At 39.4% G+C, this 21,990-nt stretch overlaps 2 protein-coding genes and 1 non-coding gene across 4 annotated transcripts; 2 read left to right on the top strand and 1 right to left on the bottom strand.

Moving 5' to 3' along the window:
- The first annotated feature begins 1,628 nt into the window (after nucleotides 1–1,628).
- On the top strand, nucleotides 1,629–1,717 carry trnar-ucu (transfer RNA arginine (anticodon UCU)). The gene is given in 2 exon segments: nucleotides 1,629–1,665; nucleotides 1,682–1,717. It is a non-coding gene; the product is annotated as a tRNA-Arg (tRNA).
- A 163-nt stretch (nucleotides 1,718–1,880) lies between these two features.
- Nucleotides 1,881–14,737, top strand: LOC148902033 (oxysterol-binding protein 1-like). 2 transcript variants are annotated; one of them, XM_088990219.1, is made up of 16 exons: nucleotides 1,881–2,215; nucleotides 2,437–2,609; nucleotides 3,277–3,485; nucleotides 3,599–3,773; nucleotides 4,683–4,794; nucleotides 6,523–6,709; nucleotides 8,257–8,374; nucleotides 8,455–8,509; nucleotides 9,090–9,254; nucleotides 10,816–11,061; nucleotides 11,218–11,338; nucleotides 11,427–11,527; nucleotides 12,751–12,846; nucleotides 12,940–13,127; nucleotides 13,218–13,453; nucleotides 13,799–14,737. In XM_088990219.1, exons 2-16 carry the CDS (start codon nucleotides 2,473–2,475, stop codon nucleotides 13,939–13,941), a joined length of 2,289 nt encoding a protein of 762 aa, XP_088846345.1. In that variant the 5' UTR covers nucleotides 1,881–2,215; nucleotides 2,437–2,472; the 3' UTR covers nucleotides 13,942–14,737. The 2 variants fall into 2 exon arrangements, with proteins under 2 accessions (XP_088846345.1, XP_088846344.1); XM_088990218.1 differs by having other exon boundaries at nucleotides 8,452–8,509.
- Nucleotides 14,738–16,855: 2,118 nt separating this feature from the next.
- Nucleotides 16,856–21,627, bottom strand: LOC148902032 (claudin domain-containing protein 1-like). Its single transcript, XM_088990217.1, has 4 exons — nucleotides 20,953–21,627; nucleotides 19,881–19,988; nucleotides 19,365–19,502; nucleotides 16,856–19,035 (listed from the first exon to the last, which is right to left on the bottom strand). The coding sequence occupies exons 1-4, from the start codon at nucleotides 21,242–21,244 to the stop codon at nucleotides 18,815–18,817; spliced, it is 759 nt and encodes a 252-aa protein (XP_088846343.1). The 5' UTR covers nucleotides 21,245–21,627; the 3' UTR covers nucleotides 16,856–18,814.
- Between the last annotated feature and the right edge of the window lie 363 nt (nucleotides 21,628–21,990).

Here is a 21,990-nt window from a genome sequence, read left to right as displayed (position 1 = left end):
AGCCACTCAAAAGTATATTTTGCACTGCAAAGACGTAAAGCCACTGGAGGTCAGCAATTATACGTTCTATCTAATAGAATTTGACAGAGCGTATTTTACAATTGTTTCAAATGTAAAACAACACTTTACACCGAACATAAATAACAATAGTACAACAACAAAAGGCCGGTGATAACAGTAAAAAAACATACATTGAAGATACAAACACATACAGTCTTATTCTTTTCCTTTGGGCTTTTCCCTTCAAGGGGTCGCCACAGCGAATAAGTGTCCTCTCTCTCTTCAGATGTTTCATTTGCATGTTTGTTTTGGCCAAGCTTTTACGTCGGATGCCCTTCTTGACACAACCGTCTGTATTTATCCGGGCTTGGGACCGGCACAATAAGTCACTGGTTTGTGTCCCCTTGTAGCGACAGAACAAGCAACTCGAAGAACTGAATAAAGATGAAGATGCTTAGTAAAAGGCTCCCAAACACAAATGGTCATCAGCACAACAGCATTCAAACAAAGCAAAACTATACTGATTAAATAGCACAACTGTACACAAAAAAAACAATTGAAGAATGTAGGTCTCATGTTGAGTCAAAAGCAAAAGGCATAAGGATGTGTCTTCAAATGCATTCTAAAAACGGACATGGAGGGGCCTGTTATTTAACTGAAGGTCACTCCAGAAGGAAGGACTAGCAACAGAATAGTGATGGGAATTTTGGCTCTTTTTGGAGGCTTGGCTTCCAATTGGCTCCTCAGTTTTTTGTTGTGTAATTGTTTTTTTTTTTTTTTTTTTTTTTTTTTTTCACAAAAAGAACGTAACATCATATGTCAAACGAATTACTCATGTGAAAAAAAGATAAAATATTTCAGGGATGGGCAATCCGCGGCTGGTGAGCCGCATGTGGTTCACTGCTGCTCCCGGGCTTTCACAAGACAATGAAAAGGCCAAGGTGACGGCCCTTTTATTGTGTGTGTCTGTGTGTGTTTGTGCACGTTTGTGTGTATGTGCGTGTGTTGGTGAGTGTGTGCGTGTGTGCGTGTGTGCGTGTGTGCGTGTGTGTGTGTGTGTGTGTGTGTGTGTGTGTGTGTGTGTGTGTGTGTGTGTGTGTGTGTGTGTGTGTGTGTGTTCGACCACGGATTTTGATCAACACGTGCGGCTTTAACCGAAGGGGAAAGAAATCTGCTCCTAAAACGGCTCACAATGAGGAGCCAGATACAGTCGTTCACCTCTAAGAGTCGGCTATTATAGTTCACTAACGACACCTCTCTACAACATAACAGCCTTGATTCCCTTGTTCCTCCGCTTCGTCCTCCTCGGCTCCTCCAGTGAAATCTGTTCTCGAGATCTGAGGTGGCGAGGCTCCGGGGTAATCTGGGAATAAGTCGTTTTAAAGATTTGAATTCAAAATAGAAGTACATATATCAATCTCAATATTCAATTCAAAATGCACCGGGAAGACAGAGTATTAGTTAAGTGCTTCATAAAGCATCAATTCACCATTATTAACATGCAAATGTTGTTGTCAACGTAAATGACCAAAACAGCCCCAATTATTTGAACATGAGACTAACACAATCGCTCATTTGGAAATTGCTGTGTAGTAATATGTAGGTTGAAATCATGGTGACCAACAGGTGGCTCCGTGGCGCAATGGACAGCGCATTGGACTTCTAGATCTGATATGTAGTAATTCAAAGGTTGTGGGTTCGAGTCCCACCGGAGTCGCTCTTTTAGCAGTGGTTGCTTATACGTCACTATTATTTTCCGAGTTATTTTAAAGGTATGTGTCAATTTTCGTCTCTGCGGAAAGCAGAAAAAAAGTCCACGTCAATACTTTGCAGGCGACTGTGCGCATGCTCCGCGGAGGAGTTTCTACACGGAGCGCAATTATAGTAGCACCGGGTGGACCCACCTCGCACCATAGGCTATTTAGAAGTAGCTAGCTGGTGTTGTACGCATCTGTGCAACTGACACTCTTCACGCGCTTAGTAAGAAATGTTTCACCCACTTGACGGTGGCATTGTAATCAAAAGCCACTCCAGCTACTCTTTTTGGATGCTTTTCGCCGCATTTTGTCTCCTATTGTCGACGCTATCTTGCTGGTCCGTGAGCCCCCGTGTGCTAAGAAGCCGTTTTTACTTGCTACTGGTCTAGGTGTCAATATTAGCACTGAATTCACCGGATACTCGCTTGCCTGAGCTGTCAACGTAGGGACAAGTCAAGGTAAACATTTTAGCTTTTTTTGTGTTATTTTGATTCACAGCAGAATATGTTTCACAACTAATTATGTTTTATTTGCTCTGCAACTACTTGAACTTTGACCTGTCACGCCATATAAAAGTGAGAGTAGAAACAGTGCGCTCACTCATCAAACTCTAGTCTAGTGTCTGACCCCCCCTCCCCCCGCCCCCTTTTTACCTGCCTTCCTGGTGTCTGTTTTTTAGGTTCGGTGCATCGGTGTCTGGGTTTTGTAGGTTGTCATGTCCGAGCCCAAGATAGCCACTGCAATCCCAGCTGGAGACACATACAAGGGATGGGTGTTCAAGTGGACTAATTACATCAAGGGTTATCAGAGGCGCTGGTTCGTCTTGAGTAATGGCTTGTTGTCCTACTACAGGTATGAGATTGCTAAATAACATCGCAGAAGCCAACATGATTTGTCTTTGAATAAGAAGTGCAACAATGAATCACCTAGCCAGGATCTAATTGATCAGCAAATTAATCAATTGTTTTGATAAGCGATGAATTGTTCACATTGTTAAAATCCTCTGAATGCCAGGCATGCGGGACACATTCTCCATTTTCTGTTGTTCAGTAATGCAGACTATTTTTCTTACTTTGACAATTGCAAATATCTGCTTTTGCGTCAGAAAACAATTATCAACACATATGCAAGTTTTGTCATGCATGTTACTGATCATACCATTGACTGAATCATAATCACTTGTGTTCATGTGTTTATTAACGTCCCATTTCCTACTAAATGTATTGGTTGCAGCCCGAGCTTTTGTTGATTTGTTGTAGAATGATCTCATGCTCCAAATTTATTTTATTTTAATTGTGATTTATATATGTGTCCTTTATTAATCTATAACTAAAATGACTGCATTTTGAACATACATCTTATGTTGGTAATCTTAAATGTGTTTTTAAATGCCTTTTTTTCATATTTATACTTTGTCATCCTAGCATTTGTAATGTATGATGGTGTTTTTTTTTAACCCTTGTTGACTTTCATAACACAGCTGACATATATTATTATTATTTACCCCTGGAATTTTCAGAACCCAGGCGGAAATGGGCCACACTTGCCGTGGCACCATCAACCTGGCGACTGCGACCATCACCGTGGACGATGCATGCAACTTTGTCATCTCTAACGGCGGGGCGCAGACGTATCACCTGAAGGCGAGTTGCGAGGTCGAGCGACAGCGCTGGATTACTGCGCTGGAGCTGGCCAAGGCCAAAGCAGCACGCCTTCAGACGGAGTCGGGTAAAAGCAACAAAGCAACAAAAACACTTCTGATCATGCCAAAGATTCTAAGTTGTCGACGGTGAGGGACAAAGAAATGAAAATAGATATTTTTTTTCTCTCATTGTGATCAGATGACTCGGGTGACGACTTCTCTCAGTTGTCCCCGATTGCACCTTCCGGACACGGTGGCGGCGGCGGGTCGCAAAATTCCGAAGTCCAGTCGGCACTGAGGACACTGGGCAGCAAGGTGGAGGATCTGAGCACGTGCAACGACCTCATCTCCAAACACGGTTCGGCTCTCCAGAGGTAAAATCCATATATCCTTTCTTTTTTCATTTTCAGTTGGGAATTCAACAGAAAAAATACAATTTCAAATGAACAGTGACATTACTTTTTAACTCCTTCACTGCCAGACGATGTGCTAAAATGAGTCCACTCCAGTGCCAGGGCTTTTGTCATTTTCAAAATTGCAGGACCCACAGAAGTTGAGTTTTAGGACTACATAAACATTCAATACAGTGTTACAAATATTAGAATCTCTTCTTTCATAAAAAAAGGTTAATTCCTAAATTGTATGAGTCTTGAGTTATCTGAGCTTGAATTGTAGGCGGCTGTACAAAAAATAATAATAATACATTACATTTATAAGCGCCAGAATACATACATCTTATTTATATAGTGCTTTAACAAAAGCTGACGCTCAAACAAAGCGCCAACATCTACAAAAGGCAAATGCTGCCCTCTCGTGCAAGTGAAAAAAACATTGACAAAGGTCTGACCAACGCTTTATTGGCACCTCCTCAAGAAAAACCAAAACCCGAACATATTCAGGAATGGCGCTCCACATCACACTTTTCAATTCCTGAATAAATTCGGGAATGGCAGCGAATGAGTTAATCCAACACCACACCAAAATGTCAGATTTTGTCAACATTTGATTTGAGTTTGCCAATCACATTTCAAATTGAACATTAAAAAAAATCATTGACGTCATTTCGGAAAATCGAGCTAGCGTAATGCTAACATGCTAAGCAAGATGCCATTCACATGCTCACAAAACTAACATTTAGCAAATGTTGAGATTAAACCCCCTAACATTTTTTTATCAGATTGATAATCAGTTGATCTGTGACTGAAGTTTTTAAAACAAAATATTGTTTATCAATGATAAAAATGCCCAGGTATATGATACACAACTCGTCAACTGTGTCACAGGTCTTTGTCAGAGCTGGACAATTTGCGTCTGGCTGGAGAGGCGGGAGATAAAATTCGTCAGGTGACAGAGAGGGCGACGCTGTTCCGCATCACCTCCAACGCCATGATCAATGTCAGTTCACACGTGATTTTCTTTTGCTGCTCCACCCTCCAAACAAAAAAAACTGATTTTCCAATTGTGCTATCACTTTCAGTTCAATCAACCATACAGTCAAACCACGGTTTTTCATCATAATCCGTTGCAGAAACCTTTTTGAAAACCTATTTGGTCGAGAACCAAAACATTTCCCATTATCATCAATATAACCCAGTGGTGGGCCGTCAGAGCTAGCAAGGCCTTCTCTGCTGGCCTAACATAATCAGACATCATTATCATAATTATAATAAAAGTCAATTTCATTAAAAAAAGTATTTTTTCTAAATATATATATAATTATTCTACATACTGTTTTCTTAATGTTATATTATATCCATTTGGTTATGCTCCTTTCAGTGTTGTAGTTTTAGGTCAGAGTTTTTATTCCAATCAGAATTCAGCTAGCGTGTGTCGCCAGGCTGTATAAAATCTGACCGACGCCTTCAGAATCAACAGTGAGGGCGTCTGTGCGCTGTACATGAACGGGCACATGTAGTTGATATATAGTTGCGATAGCCAATCAGATCACGAGTTGGCACAGTAAGGCCAGCTCGAGGGCCTCGCATTGAACATGACATGTACCCGTCCTGTGATTGGATACTCACTTTACCTCAGCCCTCAGCGGAGGCAGCGCTATGCAAATCAACCAAGCTACAACAGATCAGACCCGGAAACTTTAGCAGAAAAACCAAGTATATCTACTCGCTTTTTTAACCCACAATGGCTGACGGAGAGGACAACTCGCTGTCGCATGTAGGTCTATTCTCAAGAACAAATGAAAAAGATTTGTTTACTTTTATTTTCAACAAATAGTTCGTTTTGTGAACGTCTTGTTGTTTTTCTTATATTAAACTGACATTTTGTAATTTAGCGTAAAATCTTGTTAAAGATTGCATATTCTTGGTGGACTTCATAAAACTTTGTGGACAAATGATTTTAAATTTCCTTTTATTTTTAAGTGTTTGCAGTATCACGGATAGTGACAAGTTCTAATTGCTGATGCAGATTTATTGATGTGTAATTGCTCCGGAAAATAGCCTGTGTTGTAGACGATTAAGGTGATGCCACGCCCAGTATTGCGTGCGTGTGCTTTTGTAAATGATATCTCCAGCCGTTGTGTCATAAATTATGGTAATACGAGGGATATTTGTTCAAGTCGGACTAAGTAGGACTTCACTGAAGGCCTAGGTGTGAAATGCATGGACCGCCACTGATATAACCAATATCTGCTGTTTATTTGTAATCAATATTGAACAATGAAAACTCACAATGGAACGCTGCATGAGGATAATGCGTCGGGCACAATGAGACGCAACACAAGGAAGTGACGTACTTCATGGAAACGGAAGGGAGTCGAGTGGTGCAGTCGAGTGGTGCAGTCGAGAGTGCGGTCAGAGAACAAATTTTTGGTTGGAAACCAAAGCATAAAAAAAGTCATTTTAGGTCGAGAACTGAGACGTTGGAAAACCGAGGTTTGACTGTATTGTTTTGCGTGTTGCTAAGACTTTTCATTTTAAAGTGAAACCTTTCTTATGTAATTACAACACAGTTCTGAAATGGTCCGACTATATTCTTCAAAATCTTTCTACTACTTTTTGTCATAGCATGATTTTTTTGATTGTGTAAAATCAAGACTTAATATTTAAAACTGACCAAGTTTTTTTGTCATCCTGGCATTTTTTTGTTTCCGGTGGAACTTTAAAGGCATGCCGAGATTTCCTGGCGCTGGCGCAGGCTCACAGCAAGCGTTGGCAGAAGGCGCTGCAGGCGGAGCGGGAGCAGCGGGTGCGACTGGAGGAGACTCTGGAGCAGCTGGCGAAGCAACACAACCACCTGGAACGAGCTTTCCGCGGAGCCACTGCGCAGGCCAACACCACCGCTGGCAATAAGGGTAAATAGGCGCGCCTACCTCCGTCTTAAAAAAACAAAAATCACAACTAAATACCTATCATATCATTTGATACATATCTTAATTAGTATTATTTGTTATTATTTTTAAAGGAAACTATGATTTTATTCACATAGTTTGCTGTACATTTGTCTTGTGAAATATAATTTATTTTTGTCAGAGGAGCATACTTTGTATGATAAAAAAAAAATAGCAGACCAAATTCATGAATTTGTTTCACCTTGAAATTGCGATTTTCATTTTAGCAGCCCCACAACAACGACCCCAGACCCCTGAAAAATCACAGCTAAATTCCTGCCATCTCATTTGATAAAAATCTGAATTATTATTTTTATTAGTTTTTTTCAAGCATGTTGCTGTGCCAATGACCATTTTGTGTTTGGGAGGCTTTTACTGAGTGAGTTGCTTGTTCTTTAGCCACAAAGGGACAGAAGTCCTGTGACTGTAAAGTGACTGTGAGAGTTTTGAAAGGCGCTTAGAAATCAAATGTATTATTATTATTATTATTATTCTTGTGCCGGTCCCAAGCCCAGATAAATACAGAGGGTTGTGTCAGGAAGGGCATCCGACGTAAAAGCTTGGGCAAAACAAACATGCGAATCAAACCTCTGAAGATGGAGGTCACTGATTCCCTTGATGGGAAAAGCCGAAAAGAAGAGGAAGATTACAGTTTTTTTCAAGGAAATCACTATTTTATTCACATTGTTCATCGTGTATTTTTCTTGCTAAATACAAATTATTTTTGTCACAGGAGCAAGTAAAAAAATGCACTCCATTTTAATGATTTTGATACACCTTGAAATTTCAATTTTACATTTTGCAGCCCCATGTCAGCGACCTCCGGCTTTAAAGAACAAAAATCGCCAGATTCCTGTCATATCATTTTATAAAAATCAGCTTATTTTTATCAGAGGAGCATACTTTGTCTTGTCTTAGTAAAAAAAATAGCACAACATTTTCATGATTTTGTAACACCTTGAAAAATCAATTTTACATTTTACAGCCCCATAAGAGCGACCTCCGGCTTAAAAAAATTACCACTAAATTCCTGTCGTATTATTTGAAAGAAATCATAATCATTTATTTTTTATTCTTACAGTATTTTAAAGGAAATGATGGTTTTATTCACATAGTTAATGTACATTTTTCTTGCAAAATCGAATTTATTTTTGTCAAAGGGGAATACTTGGTCTTAATAAAAAAATAGCACTATATTTTCATGATTTTGCTTCACATTGAAATTACAATTTTAATTTTAGCAGCCTCATAACAGTGACCTCCGTGTTAAAAAACAATCACCACTAAATTCCTGTCATATTATTTGATTTTTTTAAAATCATAATTATTTATTTTTTTATTATTACAGTATTTTTTATAGGAAATTATGATTTTGTTCACATAGTTTAGTTTAGAGGAACAAGTAAAAAAAAAACACTCAATTTTCATGATTTAGTTGAAATTGCAATTGTCATTTTTGCAGCCCCACAACAAATTCCAATTATATCTCCTTCTGACAATTTCCTGCATAGGTGCCGTCGCAGCAGCGAAAGGCGAGGCCAGCGACGAGGATGACGACAATGAGTTCTTTGACGCCATGGAAGAGGCCCCAGAGTTCATCACCGTTCCCGCGGACCCTCGCTTCCACAAGTCCGTACACCCCCTTATGTGGTGTTGTTGTCGTTTATATCAACGTGAAAATGTTCTCTCTTTTTTTTTTGTTCCAGAAGGTCCAGTAGCAATGCCAGCGGGTTTAATAGTGAAATATGTTCGGATGATCAGTCAGTAAGTGAGTTTATTTTTTTAATTGTAGCATCAACTAACCACCACAAGTCCCACCACAGTTGCACAGTTTAATTGTTATTCCCATAATATGTCACATTTTTACTTGGTCTTATTTCTCTGTAGTGTCAATATTTTAAGATTTATAATCCAATCAAAAATTGCAATTTTCTTCTTATCATCGTTATTCCTTTCATAAAATCTGGCGTAAAATGCGGACTTTATAGTCATTAATCTCATGTGGCATTAATTCTCAGTTTTTACATTTTATTCTGACCTTGTGAAATATTATAAATTTTATCTTCATGAAGGCACACCTTTTTTCTCCTCATAATTGACTTTTTTTTCAATATAATACCATTTATTTACCTTGCAAAAATACAACTTTTTCCTCTTACCTGCAAGTTTTAATTTTAACTGTTTCTTATTGACGCGCACGACATTTCATTCTTATGTAAAGTCATCGAGTGGCAACTTTATTCTTTCCTTTCAATAACATTTAGTCTCCAGCTGTCAAAACAGTGTTATTTGTTTATGAAATAACACCACTTCACTCCTCTGAAAATATTTTCCGCCTTTTCAGCTGAATGAGGAGCCCCTGGCCATGAACCAAGAGTCACCTTCGCAGGAGTTGTTGCCGCTGAAAAAGCGGCGCACGCGCATCCCGGACAAGCCCAACTACTCTCTCAACTTGTGGAGCATCATGAAAAACTGCATCGGCAAAGAGCTCTCCAAGATTCCAATGCCTGTGAGTGGCCAGGATGTTTATATGCTGTACATCGAAAGGGTGTCAAACTCATTTTTGCTTTGGGACACATTGTAGTTATAGTTTGCTCTCGGGGCTGTTATGAATTTGGGGTATCCATTAGAATGTTTCTTCCCCTCGACATATTACATATAGAGGGCACAACAAATTAACTCATTCACTGGCAGACGACGTACAAAAAATGTGTCCACTCCAGTGCCAGGGTTTTTGTCATTTTCACTCAAATTGCAGGCCCCACAGAATATTGAGTTTTTGTACTACCAGTGTTTGAAATAACGTCTGCCCGGAGGCCCGGGGCATACAACTTTTACGTCGGGCGTACAACTTTCAAAACGTCTTGGCCCGGGTGGCCGACAACTTCTTCAAGAAAAAAAAACATTTTTTTTCAAATCAAACGTTTGTTTTATTCAATAAAGCAAAAGCTACAAGCAAACCGCTATCAGCCACGTGGACTCCTCTTTCAAAACTTTCAAGTACACTTTACAGTCACGGTATAGTCCGGAGCACGAATCAGGCTTCTGATTGGCTGCCGTGCCGAGTATGCAAATTGCCAAACAAAAGTTTGTGCTTCGGACTATACCGTGACTGTAAAGTGTACTTGAGAGTTTTGAAAGGCGCTTAGAGAGAGGAGTCCACGTGGCTTTTAGCAGACAACGTAACGCAAACAACGCATTGTGCAAAATCTTTAGCAAGGGAGCATTTGTGGTAGGTACTTCTTTAATTTAAAAAAAATCCTTTATACTTTGCAACAATGGTTTTTTTTGCGATTAGTCATCTTATTGTGTTTCAAGTTGTGAAAAATGGGGCAGGCAACTTTATGGCCGGGCAGGCAACTTTTCCGAGTTGTCTGCCCGGTGTGTCCGCTAACTTTTTGTCATGAGTTTCAGACACTGGTACTACATAAACATTCAATTCAATGTAAGAAACCTTAGACTCTCTTCTTTCATCAGAAAAAAATGAGTTAATTGCTAAGTTATATAGGTCTGTACAAAATACAATCGTATACATATAGATTTAACAACAGCTGAAGCTGTAACAAAGCGCTCACATGGACAAAAGGCAAATGCTCCCCCCTCGTGAAAGGGAAAAACATTGCCTAGGGGTCTGAGCGAAGCTTGAAACGCACCCCCCCCCTTGCAAGAAAAAAACAAAATTCGGAAATAGCGCTCCAAGTCATGCTTTATCAATTCCCGAATAAATTCGAGAATGGCAGTGAATGAGTTAATGAATAACTAGTTTTCAAATTTGAAGTCCGAAATAATGACTGTTATTGTGGTTTACATGGGATTATTTGAAATGTTGGTTAGGACTTGAGCAAGCGTCATGGAATTTCACAAAGTTGATTTGCTTTCGTGGGCCGAATGAAATGACGTGGCGGGCCAGATTTAAGCCCCGGCCCCTGACTTTAACATCTGTGCTGTACATCTCTACACGTGTACGTACGTTACTGTCAATATTTCTGTATTTTTGTTATGCTCTCATGATTTACTTTGAGCGACATGTGTCTCTTATTTATTTATTAGTCCTCCGTTTGATCCCATAGGTGAACTTCAACGAGCCCATTTCCATGCTGCAGCGTTTGTCCGAGGACCTGGAGTATCACGAACTGCTGGATAAGGCGTCCAAGTGCCATAGCTCGCTGGAACAGATGTGCTACGTTGCCACCTTCTCTGTGTCGTCCTACTCCACCACCGTCCATCGCACCAGCAAACCCTTCAACCCGCTGCTGGGCGAGACGTACGAGCTGGACCGCTGGCGGGAGAGCGGCTACCGTTCCATCTGCGAGCAGGTGAGTCTGCCAAGGCAAGATGTGAACGGCTATTTGCGCTTGTTCAACATCAGATAATTTCCCCGTCCGCTTTTAAAATTCATTCCAAGATGGATCTTGGCTTTCAATCCAACATGAAACGGACACTTTTGTCTGACACTTTGCGGATCCCGACAGGTCAGTCATCACCCGCCGGCCGCGGCTCATCACGCCACATCCGATTACGGCTGGACTCTTAGGCAGGAAATCACCGTCGCCAGCAAATTCCGCGGCAAATATCTTTCCATCATGCCGTTGGGTGAGAACACTTGACAACACGTAGCAAAGCGTGAGCTCATTTACTGACGTGTTCATAACCTTCACCGTGGTGCTCCGCATCCTCACAGGGACCATTCACGCCATTTTTGACAAGGGCAATCACTACACATGGAAGAAAGTGACCACCACAGTGCACAACATTATTGTTGGGAAACTCTGGATCGACCAGGTGAGATTCCAAAGCATCCTTTTGTTTTGTTCCCAATTTTTTTATGTTTATTTTTTTTATTTTTATTTTTTGTTTTTTTATCAAGGGCACTGATTCAAAGGAGTTCACATTTTTTAAGAGCTACAACAGTGGGTTTATTTGATTTTCATGTTTAATTTCAGTTAAAAATAAATTAATCTTCAAAAGTTGCACCACTGGTGCAGTGTGTTTCATAGATCATGAGTTTACATTTCTTTCAAACATTTATTTGGGTATATTAAAATGTATTATGTATTTATTCATTTAGTGTGTTTGTTTTTATCTGTATGTTTATTTGTTTTGTTATTAATTTGTGTATTTATTTATGGATTTGTCTATTTATTGATGTCATATTTTTTTGTTTGTTTTTGTTTATCTGTTTGTTTTGTTTATTTGTGTTAGTTTTTTATTCATCTGTGTATTTGTTTAGTTATTAGTCTTTTCATGTATTTGTGTATTTATTTGCTATTTTTTTGATTTATTAGTTAGTTTTTTGTTTTTATTGGTTTATCTATTTTTTATTTGTTTGTTTTTTTTGTTTTTTTGTAATTTGTATATTTATTTGTTTGATTTTATTAATGTGTGTATTATGTATTTGTTTGTTTATGTATTTATGTGTCTAGTTATTTATTTGTGTTTCTTTGTTTATTAAAGTATTTGATTTAATAATTTGATTTTTGTTTTATTTATCTATTTATTTGTTTAATTTATTTTCTTTTAATTTGTGTGTTATATATTTATCTCTCTATTTATTTGTGTGTTATTATTGTTAATTTGTTTGATTTATTAGTTTGTTTTTTGTTTTTTATTTGTTTGTTCATCTATTTCTTTATCTGTTTATATACTTGTTTTTTTATAAATTTATTTATTTGTGTATTTATCTATTTATTTCTTTGTATGTTTATTTATTTTCTTTTTTGTTTGTTAATTTATTTGATTGATTTGTTTTTGTTTTTTTATTTATTTATTTATTTATTTATTTATTTATTTGTGTGTTTATTTGCTTGCTTCTGGTTCTAGAACAAAGCACTGTGTACTCAACCAGTGATTGTCATACTTTTGACACCATTATTAATACCTAGTGCAATTGGTTGATGAGTGACAATGCATAGAATCCATTTGCGATTTTCCTCTGTGCATTTCTGTCTCAGTGTCAGTGTCTGTCTCTCAGTGGTGATGGTTACAAATGTTCTGTTTAATCTCAGTCGGGAGAGATCGATGTGGTGAACCACACAACAGGAGACCGTTGCCATTTGAAATTTGCGCCTTACAGTTACTTTTCCAGAGATGTGGCCAGAAAGGTGAGAATTACATTTTTGTTGTTGTTGTCACGCTTTTTGTTCCTTTAGTAGCATCTGTTCACGGGGACTATCCTCTTCCATTGTTCCCCTCAGGTGACCGGTGTGGTCATGGATAAGGATGGCAAAGCCCATTATGTACTTTCGGGAACCTGGGACGAGAAGATGGAGTTCTCCCGCGTGATGCAAAGTAGCCGGGGCGGGGAGAATGGCTCCGAGGGCAAACAGAAGACCGTCTACCAAACACTGAAAGCTCGAGAGCTGTGGCGGAAGAACCCTCTGCCGTAAGTGTGTGCCAAGATCAGCGCAATCACGGCATATATTTCACTTACATAAATAACCCCGGACGATTTGTCATCTCCGCTGGTCCACAGCGAAGGCGCCGAAACCATGTACTACTTTACCAACTTGGCACTCACTCTAAACGAACCTGAGGAGCCCGTGGCGCCCACGGATAGCCGGCGCCGGCCCGACCAGCGGCTCATGGAGGGCGGTCACTGGGACGAGGCCAATGGGGAGAAGCAGCGGCTGGAGGAGAAGCAGCGTATCGCCCGGCGCGAGCGCGAGAGGGAGGCTCTCAGCCTGCGCGCTTCCGGCCTCCCCGATGAAGGTTGGGATCCCCGTTCCTTCGGAAAAGACCCTCCACTCGGGAGAGGGCACTCCTATCGTTTCTGCTTATTTCTGGCCAGTTTATGGCTTTATTTAGACTTGAGCTGTCCGATTACTACTTAATTTCAAAAGGGGGATTAGTAAAGTAAAAAAAAAAAAATTGAATGTTAAAATTCTCTTTTTCAAAAGCTGTCGATGAGGATTCTCTAAACGACCCATTGATGAAAAGCAAGTATTTTTTTCTCCTTTCTCTTCCTGTCCCCTTTACCGCAGTTGTCTACGTCCTTCATGGGCTAGTTTCCGCTCCTTCGCTCACGCTGATTATTTTTTTTCAATTATCCTCCAGGTGCGCCTCACGATCTCTACAAGGCACTTTGGTTCGAGCGCTGCCAGGACCGAATCACTGGTGAGCAGGTCCACGTGTATAAAGGTGGCTACTGGGAAGCGAAGGAGCGCGGCCACTGGGAGGGCTGCCCAGACATATTTTGACCACCAATTAAAGAAACAGAATCAGAAAAAAAGAAGAAGCCTCCACATAGGTTCTCTGTTCTAAGAGACCTCCAGGAGGACGGTGGTAAGCCCCTCAAGCTTGTCGTGAGTAGTGCTTCCTTCTACATCCATCTTTTCAAATTTGTGCGATCAATCGGTGGCCTTTATGAAGACAATTTATTTCTGGTTTCTCTGATGATTTTTGTCTTAACGTAACGTCGCTTACTGTGCGACCGTGTGTGTGGAGTGTGCCGGGAGACGGGGTGTTTATCTTGTTCAAACTGTGATAGAATAGTCTCTCCTCCTCACCTTTGACAACCTGTGATCACTTGTCATGAAAAAAATTGTGCGAAAGAACTGGACGCTCAGGTTTTAATATAGTTGAAAGTAAAAAAAAAATAAAGGCCGAAGTGACGATTATTATTTTTCTTTTTAAAGAGAAATACTTGTTTTATGGTGTGAAGAATAGACACATTTAAAGTAAATGCAGTGCTGATTTAAAAAAAATATATATGCATATGCAAGCACATGTTGACACCAAAAAAGTGTTTCGTCTTTATTTTTTTTCCTTGTCATTTGTAAGTGTACTTAATCAAGATAAAGAATCTCAAAACAAATGATTTTATAAATGTAAAATAATGCCTGGAGAAAAAAAAAAACGGTGAGGCATTTTTCTGTTGTTTCATGTCACCCAAAAAAAAGGGAGATTTCACGCTCGACTGAAAATAACATTGTTTGCGATTTTGTATCCAGGATGAGAAAATCTTGAATAAATGCTGTAATGTCAAACAAAAATAGATTTTGATTATTTTTGTATTTTTATGCTTGATTTGTGGAAAAAACGCTTTCACCATACTACCTGCATCCCGTTCATAGCAGCTATTTACTGTGTTTGCAAGTCACATTTCCCCTCGCGCTTTCTGTGCTTCGCTTGCCTTTTAAATCAATAGCCCCCTGTGTGTAAACAGTATCATGGAGAAAAAATACATAGTGAGGAGGCTCGGTACTTTCAAAAATACATTTTGAAGGGATCGATTGGGATTTAATGAGAAACAACGTGGCCTCTTTTGCAAGTACAGTAAAGTCTCGTTATATCGATATCGGATATATCGATAGTCCCGGTTATATCGATACTATTTCTATGCACGCACGGAGAAAATTACATGCAAACAGGGTCGGATATATCGATAGTCCCGGTTATATCGATATTTTTTCGGACTCCCTTGAATATCGATATAACGAGACTTTACTGTATTTTAATGGCTCAAGTAGTGAGGTTTGATACTAATTTGAGAATCGAGAACAGTAATACTCAATGACCGTGCTCCTTACTCATTTATTATGTATATTACTCGATTATTATGTTTGTTAAAGTCATTATAAATGGAACTGTATAGTGCCACTTAGCAGTTTTTTTGACGACGTGCAGCGTGTTCTACCAGAAACAAATTCCTTGTGTGTTCTACATACTTGGCAATAAAGATGATTCTGATTCTGATAAGTGCCTTGCACGCAGGGTCCAATAGGACAATAATTTCATCTGCGGTCTATGTCATGCATATTAGCATATTTGACAATAAAGCTGACTTTGACTTATACAGCATAGAATATAAAATTCTTATCTCTCTGCTGTACTGCTTTTTATACTTTGTACTGCCTTCCCGTCCCACTTCTGCAGTTGATTATATAAATGGTGCTTCACCCCCGCCCCTTCTCGGCATGATTGTTTACCAAATGGATGATGTCATACTCTACCGAACTTGCGACCTCATCTGAAGGACAAATCTTGTGGGGACGGAAACTTTCAAAGACTTTCTCCCTGTGACAAAATCTGACGTTGATTAGGAATGTTTGACAACCAATGCGGCTCAAACACAGAAACGATAGTTCTCATAACATTTCAACGTTTTGTTTTGTATTTTCTTCACTCATTAACTGCCAGACGATATGCAAAAATGTGTCCACTGCTATGCCAGGGTTTTTGTAATTTTCACTCAAATTGCAGGACCCACAGAATATTGAGTTTTAGGACTACATAAACATTCAATGCAGTGTAAGAAACCTTAGACTCTGTTCTTTCGTCAGCAAAAAAGAGTTAATTAGTGGCTGCCGCTGCTTACCCACAGAAGTGACCTTGAGAGTTTTGAAAGGCGCTTAAAAATGAAATTTAATATTATTATTATTATTATGGGTCTGGAGTTATCTGAGCTTGAAATGGGAGTGGCTGATTTATAGAGCGCATTAACAACAGCTGAAGCTGTAGCAAAGCGCTAACATGGACAAAAGGCAAATGCTGACCCCTCATGGGAGGGAAAACATTGCCACAGATCTGACCCGCGCTTTATCGGCACCCTCTGCAAGAAAAACCAAAACCCGAACAAATTTGGGGATCGCACTCCAAGTCACACTTTTCAATTCCCGAATAAATTTGGGAATAGCAGCGAATGAGTTAAGATTGTCTTTATTCTCGAAAATATTTTTTTTAAAACATTACATCTGAAGAATCAAACTACTTCCTGTGTTATATGACAAGACTTGGTTCTCGTAAAATAGGCTGTTTTTTTACTTTGTTCTTAATTTAAAAAAAATCAAATTTCAACCCCCACAAAAAAATTGTCAGATGATTAATTAAGAAAAATAAATATTTTTTACTTCATTCCAGATAAAAACAAACTTAAATTTTAACCCCCCAACGATGTATTAATTCATTGTAAAAAAATCTAAAGTTTTCTCCCCCCAAAACCTTTTAAAAATTAAATCTTTATTTTCTCACGAAAGTCACTCGATATAAGTACAGCTCTTCTGGCAGGACCAAGACTTCTCCTTGGAAGAAGATGCGGGTGTACAAAAAGGGGCATCCGACTAACTTGAAAAAAAAACATACAATTGAGGACAATCAACACAAAAGTATTGGGAAAAAACGTCTTTATTTAAAAACAGCACATTTACGCTGACATTTTTACTTAAAGAGCAGGTCGCAACCACATTGAACCAACATTTGTCATCGTGTAGAAGGTCATTAAAACATTTTAATGTCCAAAAAGCAAAACTTCACGACAGCCCATAACTTTGAAAAAAATAATTGAGCAGCAAGTGTAGCGCCATGTGGTTCTTGGGGGTAACATTCATAATGTTTGACAAGCAGGGATTGCTATTAAAAAAATCTCCGCTTGCTAGCAATGCATTTGAGTGTTGATTCGACTTTGTTGGTGTGCAAAATTTATGGGGGGAACAATCAAAGGGACAGTTGTAACTACAAAAAAATACAAGAAGCGCTTACAAACAATGACAAGCTATCAAAATGTCTACAACAAAAACTATTCAAAATAATAAATAAATGCCAACTTAGTTTACAAAGAAATGTACAGTGGTAATAATTTACCAAGAAGCTCCATTAATTCTGAAAAGAAAAACAAAACAAAAAAGTTTGATTTTATTTTTCCATCCTCGCAAACTGAAATGCAACAGTGTTTTTTTTCACGTGGCTTTTTAACTGCTTTTTCGCCCAACCTCCTAAGACTGTGATGATTTCTTTCCCACAAGAACAAAACTAGATTTTTTTGTGACCACGTGGTTAGTCTAGGTACCTTATTACATCACATCATTTTTTTCTCCAAAGATACAAAAATAAAAGATTGGCAATTGTTTTCTTTTCCTTGACAAAAGTAAAACCTTGTACTGTTATGCCTTTTTCCCTCATAACCACGTTTTAATTCTAATCTTGTTTTTCCAAGAAATATGACTTTTTCTTGACAGACTGAATGTTTTTTCTTCTTCACATCTAACGATTATGCCTTGAGATATTTGCTCAGCAAAAAAATCTGACTTTGAATCCCATCTTCTTTTCATCAGATATTTTCCCCAACCAAAATAGGAATACAGTACAGTGATATCTTGGCTTACGAACTTAATTGGTTCCCAGACAGTGTGTAAGGCGAAAAGTGTGTATCCCAAAAAAATAATTTCCCATAGGAAACCATTAAAATGAGAATAATCCGTTCCCAGATCCCCATAAAACATAATTTTCTACTTTCTAATTTTCTAAGCCTTAAAACTACACAAAATATACCTTATTTTATGTATAATAAATGTGCTATGGTATTATAATTAAAGAAATAAACTGTACTGTATAATATAATATTTACCTTTGTGATGGTCGTTAATGGCTTGATGGAATGGAGTGTCCGGTTTCACACTTGATGAGGAACATGGGCTTCTTTCACCATCTCGAGGAATGATCCCTTGTCGGTGCTTTCTCTGTGATAATTGTATCTAGTTCCTCATCAATTGTGTTCTGTTTCTCTAGGTTGATAGCTTTTTGCATCAAGTGTACAGATGGCTTGTGCGGGTTATTTGTGGAGCCTGATTGATGGGAATTTTAACCTTGCAGTCTACACTCTGCCTTTGAACTATCAAAGTTGGAACAAGTCCAAATGTCACTGTTTTCTATCCATTGTCTTGTTAGAACGACACATCACTCATTGTGGTGCTCCGTGTGTATCCCGAAATATAGTTCGTATGCCAAGGTAAAATTTTCATAAATTTAACGTTCGTAAACCGAAATGTTCGTAAGCCAAGGGCTATCACTGTAATCTCAAAAAAATTAGATCTTTTTTTAATTCCCAAAAATGTTTTCATCGCCTGTTTTTTTGTAACATAAATAGTCATTTATTTTGTGCATCCTACCCCCCAATGTGGTTTTTATACTTCAAAGTATATACACCGCATACTGTCAGTACAATTTAACCGCTTGGGTTGTCATCAAACAGCATTTCAACATAGCACCCATCGGAATTGCAGCCGTTGGTTACACCAAATGCTGCTCCAAACCAACGAGTCCTTCCCTTCGGGGACGAAGGCGTCGTCCTGCCGGTTAAGCCACGCGGTAGGCGGCCATGCGGTAGTAGTTGCGACCGTGACTGCGAGCGGCCCACACGAGCAGAGCGGCCGCCATCATGTGGAGGGGCGACGACATGAGCGCCAAGTAGAGGGACCAGCCCAGGGAGGCGTCCACCTTATCGGGAAGAACGGAGACTCTGTGGAGTAGGTCCGTCCCCGCGAGGTAGCAACACACTGTGGCCAGTGAGCACAGACCTGCATGGCGAGATGTGATGGGGACAATTTATTTCTCAATTTTCTCAGTTTTATTTATTTATTTATATTAAAGTCTCCTGAGCTCAAATTGTAGAATGTTGTTCACTTGGGATTTTTGTGGGGTGGAAAAACATAACTTTGTGGTCTTTAATTCTTTTTTAATTAATTTTCTTTTCCTAATTACACCCTCCCTCAAAATACAACTTCATTCTCAAAGTACAACTTCACACCAAAAAAAATACAACTGTATTATTATTTTTAAATGACTTTCCCAGCTTTATTGTATTTTTGTCCATCCCCCTGCCCATGAAGCAAATCAAAGGTGTTACCCGTTAACAGGTGAAGTACACCAATGGCAAGCGTGGGTGTGAGGCTTCGACACAGGCAGGCGAAGAAGCCGATCAGACCCGCCAAGACCTCCAGGCCCAGAGAAACGAGTGGCAGGATGAACTGGAATCGCCACAAGTCTATGAAAAAAAAAAAACACCAGGCAGGTTAGGCTGTAAGGCGACCAGTTCATTATGGATTGGATTGGCCTTGATTAGTCTAGCAGTGGAGAAATTTACATTTCACAGCAACAAAGTGATGAAAGGAAAGGAAGAAGTAGAAAAACAAAATATGGAGCTGTTGTAAAGGCAGCCACTCTCGCGGCGCCATCTTGAAGTCAAAAACAAAAATAAAATAATGCGCCAAACAGTCATTCATGATGGATAGATATACTGTATGATTCATTTGAAAAATCCAACGCTATAGCTACTCTTTCCATCACTTGTTGCTAGACAAAATGGTAAATGTACCAATAGCAAGGAAGAGAAATGAGGAGCTCAGGCAGACGCTGGACTTACATGTGCGCAGCATGTCCTCTGCGCTGTTGTGGTTTCCGGGTTCCTTGTATTTGGGCATGAGCTGCTGCTGCACGGTGAAGCTTCGGCACCGCAACATCATCTTGGAGCCTGAGATGATCAAAATAGGAATAATTGTAAAGATTGAGATAGTGGCAATGTGATACCTCACTCAAAATGCTGAGAAATTGTGAGGAACATCGAATCAAATCAAATGACTTTGTAAAATGTCAGCGATACAGATGCCACATCAGATGTCTGGATTGTGGTTACCAAGATGTCCATCTGAGGTATTGCATGTATTTTAGTTCTTTTTTTCCAATTTACTGTTTTTGTATTTTTTTTTTGTTTTATTGGAACTGACCAGAATTTCAGCATTGTTTTGAAGGTGAAGCAATCCAAGTACGTACTGTATACATTTTACTCCAAGCATGTTAAATATGTTGTTTTTAACCTTATTTACAGTATCTGAAACATATTTAAACATAATTGATAGTGGCAAAATTTAAGTAACCTTTTTGAAATTCCTCAAATGTGATATAATTCGTATTTTGAAGGTAAACCACTTCTTGACTAAGTGTTTGTCAGAAACAGATTTCACAAAATATTTGACAGTGAGAGAATTTGAGCACATTACTAAGTTGATCCATTTGAACTGATCATTCGAAAACGAGCTGCTCTCTTCGGCGAACCTTTTTTGCAAACAGCCAAGGAGACACACACACACACACACACACACACACACACACACACACACACACACACACACATATATATATATATATATATATATATATATATATATATATATATATATATATATATATATATATATATATATATATATATATAATTACTCATAACATCAATATTTGAGGAGGCAAAAAACATCTTCAGCAAACGACGCTTTCAAAATAGCCACGCGACCAGGTTCTTTCGCCACCATCCACAAGAGGTCCCCAACGTGTCCTAAAACATGTGACGTCACAGGGCGACTGTCATTCGGGACGTTTCCGCGCATCGCCCTGGGCAACCGACCCCCACATAGGGGAAAACGTTTCTCAGATGCACCTACCCGGTTCCTTATCCCAGTGCGGTGTGGCGGGCACGAGCACGCAGCGCCACCACAGGCCCACGCTGCCGTTGAGTCGGAACAGAGTGTCGCTGTAGGTCTTCTCATCGAATTCTCCCTCCATGAACTCGTCGTAGAGGCCGCGCAGCTCGGACACGTTGGCCTCGCCGCGCACTGGCGGGCTGCTGTACTGGTACCAGTGCTGCGTGCCCATGCCCACGCAAAGATACACGGTGGCCATGAGGCTGAGCACGCAAGCGATCACCAATGCCGTGGCGTAACGGTTGTCCACCATGGTTGCACGTCACGAGTGGAGGTAGACGGCCTGTGTGAGCATCACGCGAGTCCTGAGTCCGAGCGCTCCGGCCGGGATGAGACTCCGTCGTCGCCGCCGCTGTTGCCGTATGTCCCCGCCCCCGTGGCCCACTTCCACAGATGGTGCTCGGCTTTCCTGTCTAACTCATCGGACGGTTGTGCTAATCCGTCACCTTTTCCTCTTCCGGCCGCCTCCAAAATAACGCTAGTCAACTCAATTGTTTGCACATACAGTAATTGCTGGAATTCCAGTATTGTAGTCATTGCGTTAAAAGGCCATCTACATTATTTTGTTCTTGATAAAGAAATTAACCAAAGGTTGGAAACTATTAATCGTCGAAAATGCACACTGAAAAAAGTATACTGTAATCGATAATTGTAAACTGTTTATATTGTGATTGTGACAACCACAGCTCCAGTCGCTTTTATTTGTTCCAATCGTTTCATCTCGTAGTTCTTATTTTAGAGCTGAATATCTGTAAATATTTACATTTCCTAATAAATTTGGAAGATCAATTTGAAAATACTTGATTGCCCTCTCTTTTGAAAAAAATACATATAATCGCTAATTGAAAACTGTTTACATTGTGATTGTGACAACCACAGTTCCAGCCTCTTTTTGCTCAGGTAGTTTCAACTTGCTGTTGCTATTTCAGAAATAGGTACATTTTATAACGAATTTGGAATATGAATTTGAAAATATTTTATTAGTCTCTCTGTCTGTAA

Source organism: Hippocampus bargibanti, linkage group LG02, assembly GCF_051943395.1.
Source record: "Hippocampus bargibanti isolate YZ-2025 linkage group LG02, ASM5194339v1, whole genome shotgun sequence".
Classification (NCBI taxonomy): domain Eukaryota; kingdom Metazoa; phylum Chordata; class Actinopteri; order Syngnathiformes; family Syngnathidae; genus Hippocampus; species Hippocampus bargibanti.
The sequence above is the reverse complement of the archived record's forward strand: the minus strand, read 5'-3'. Positions and strand labels throughout refer to the sequence as shown.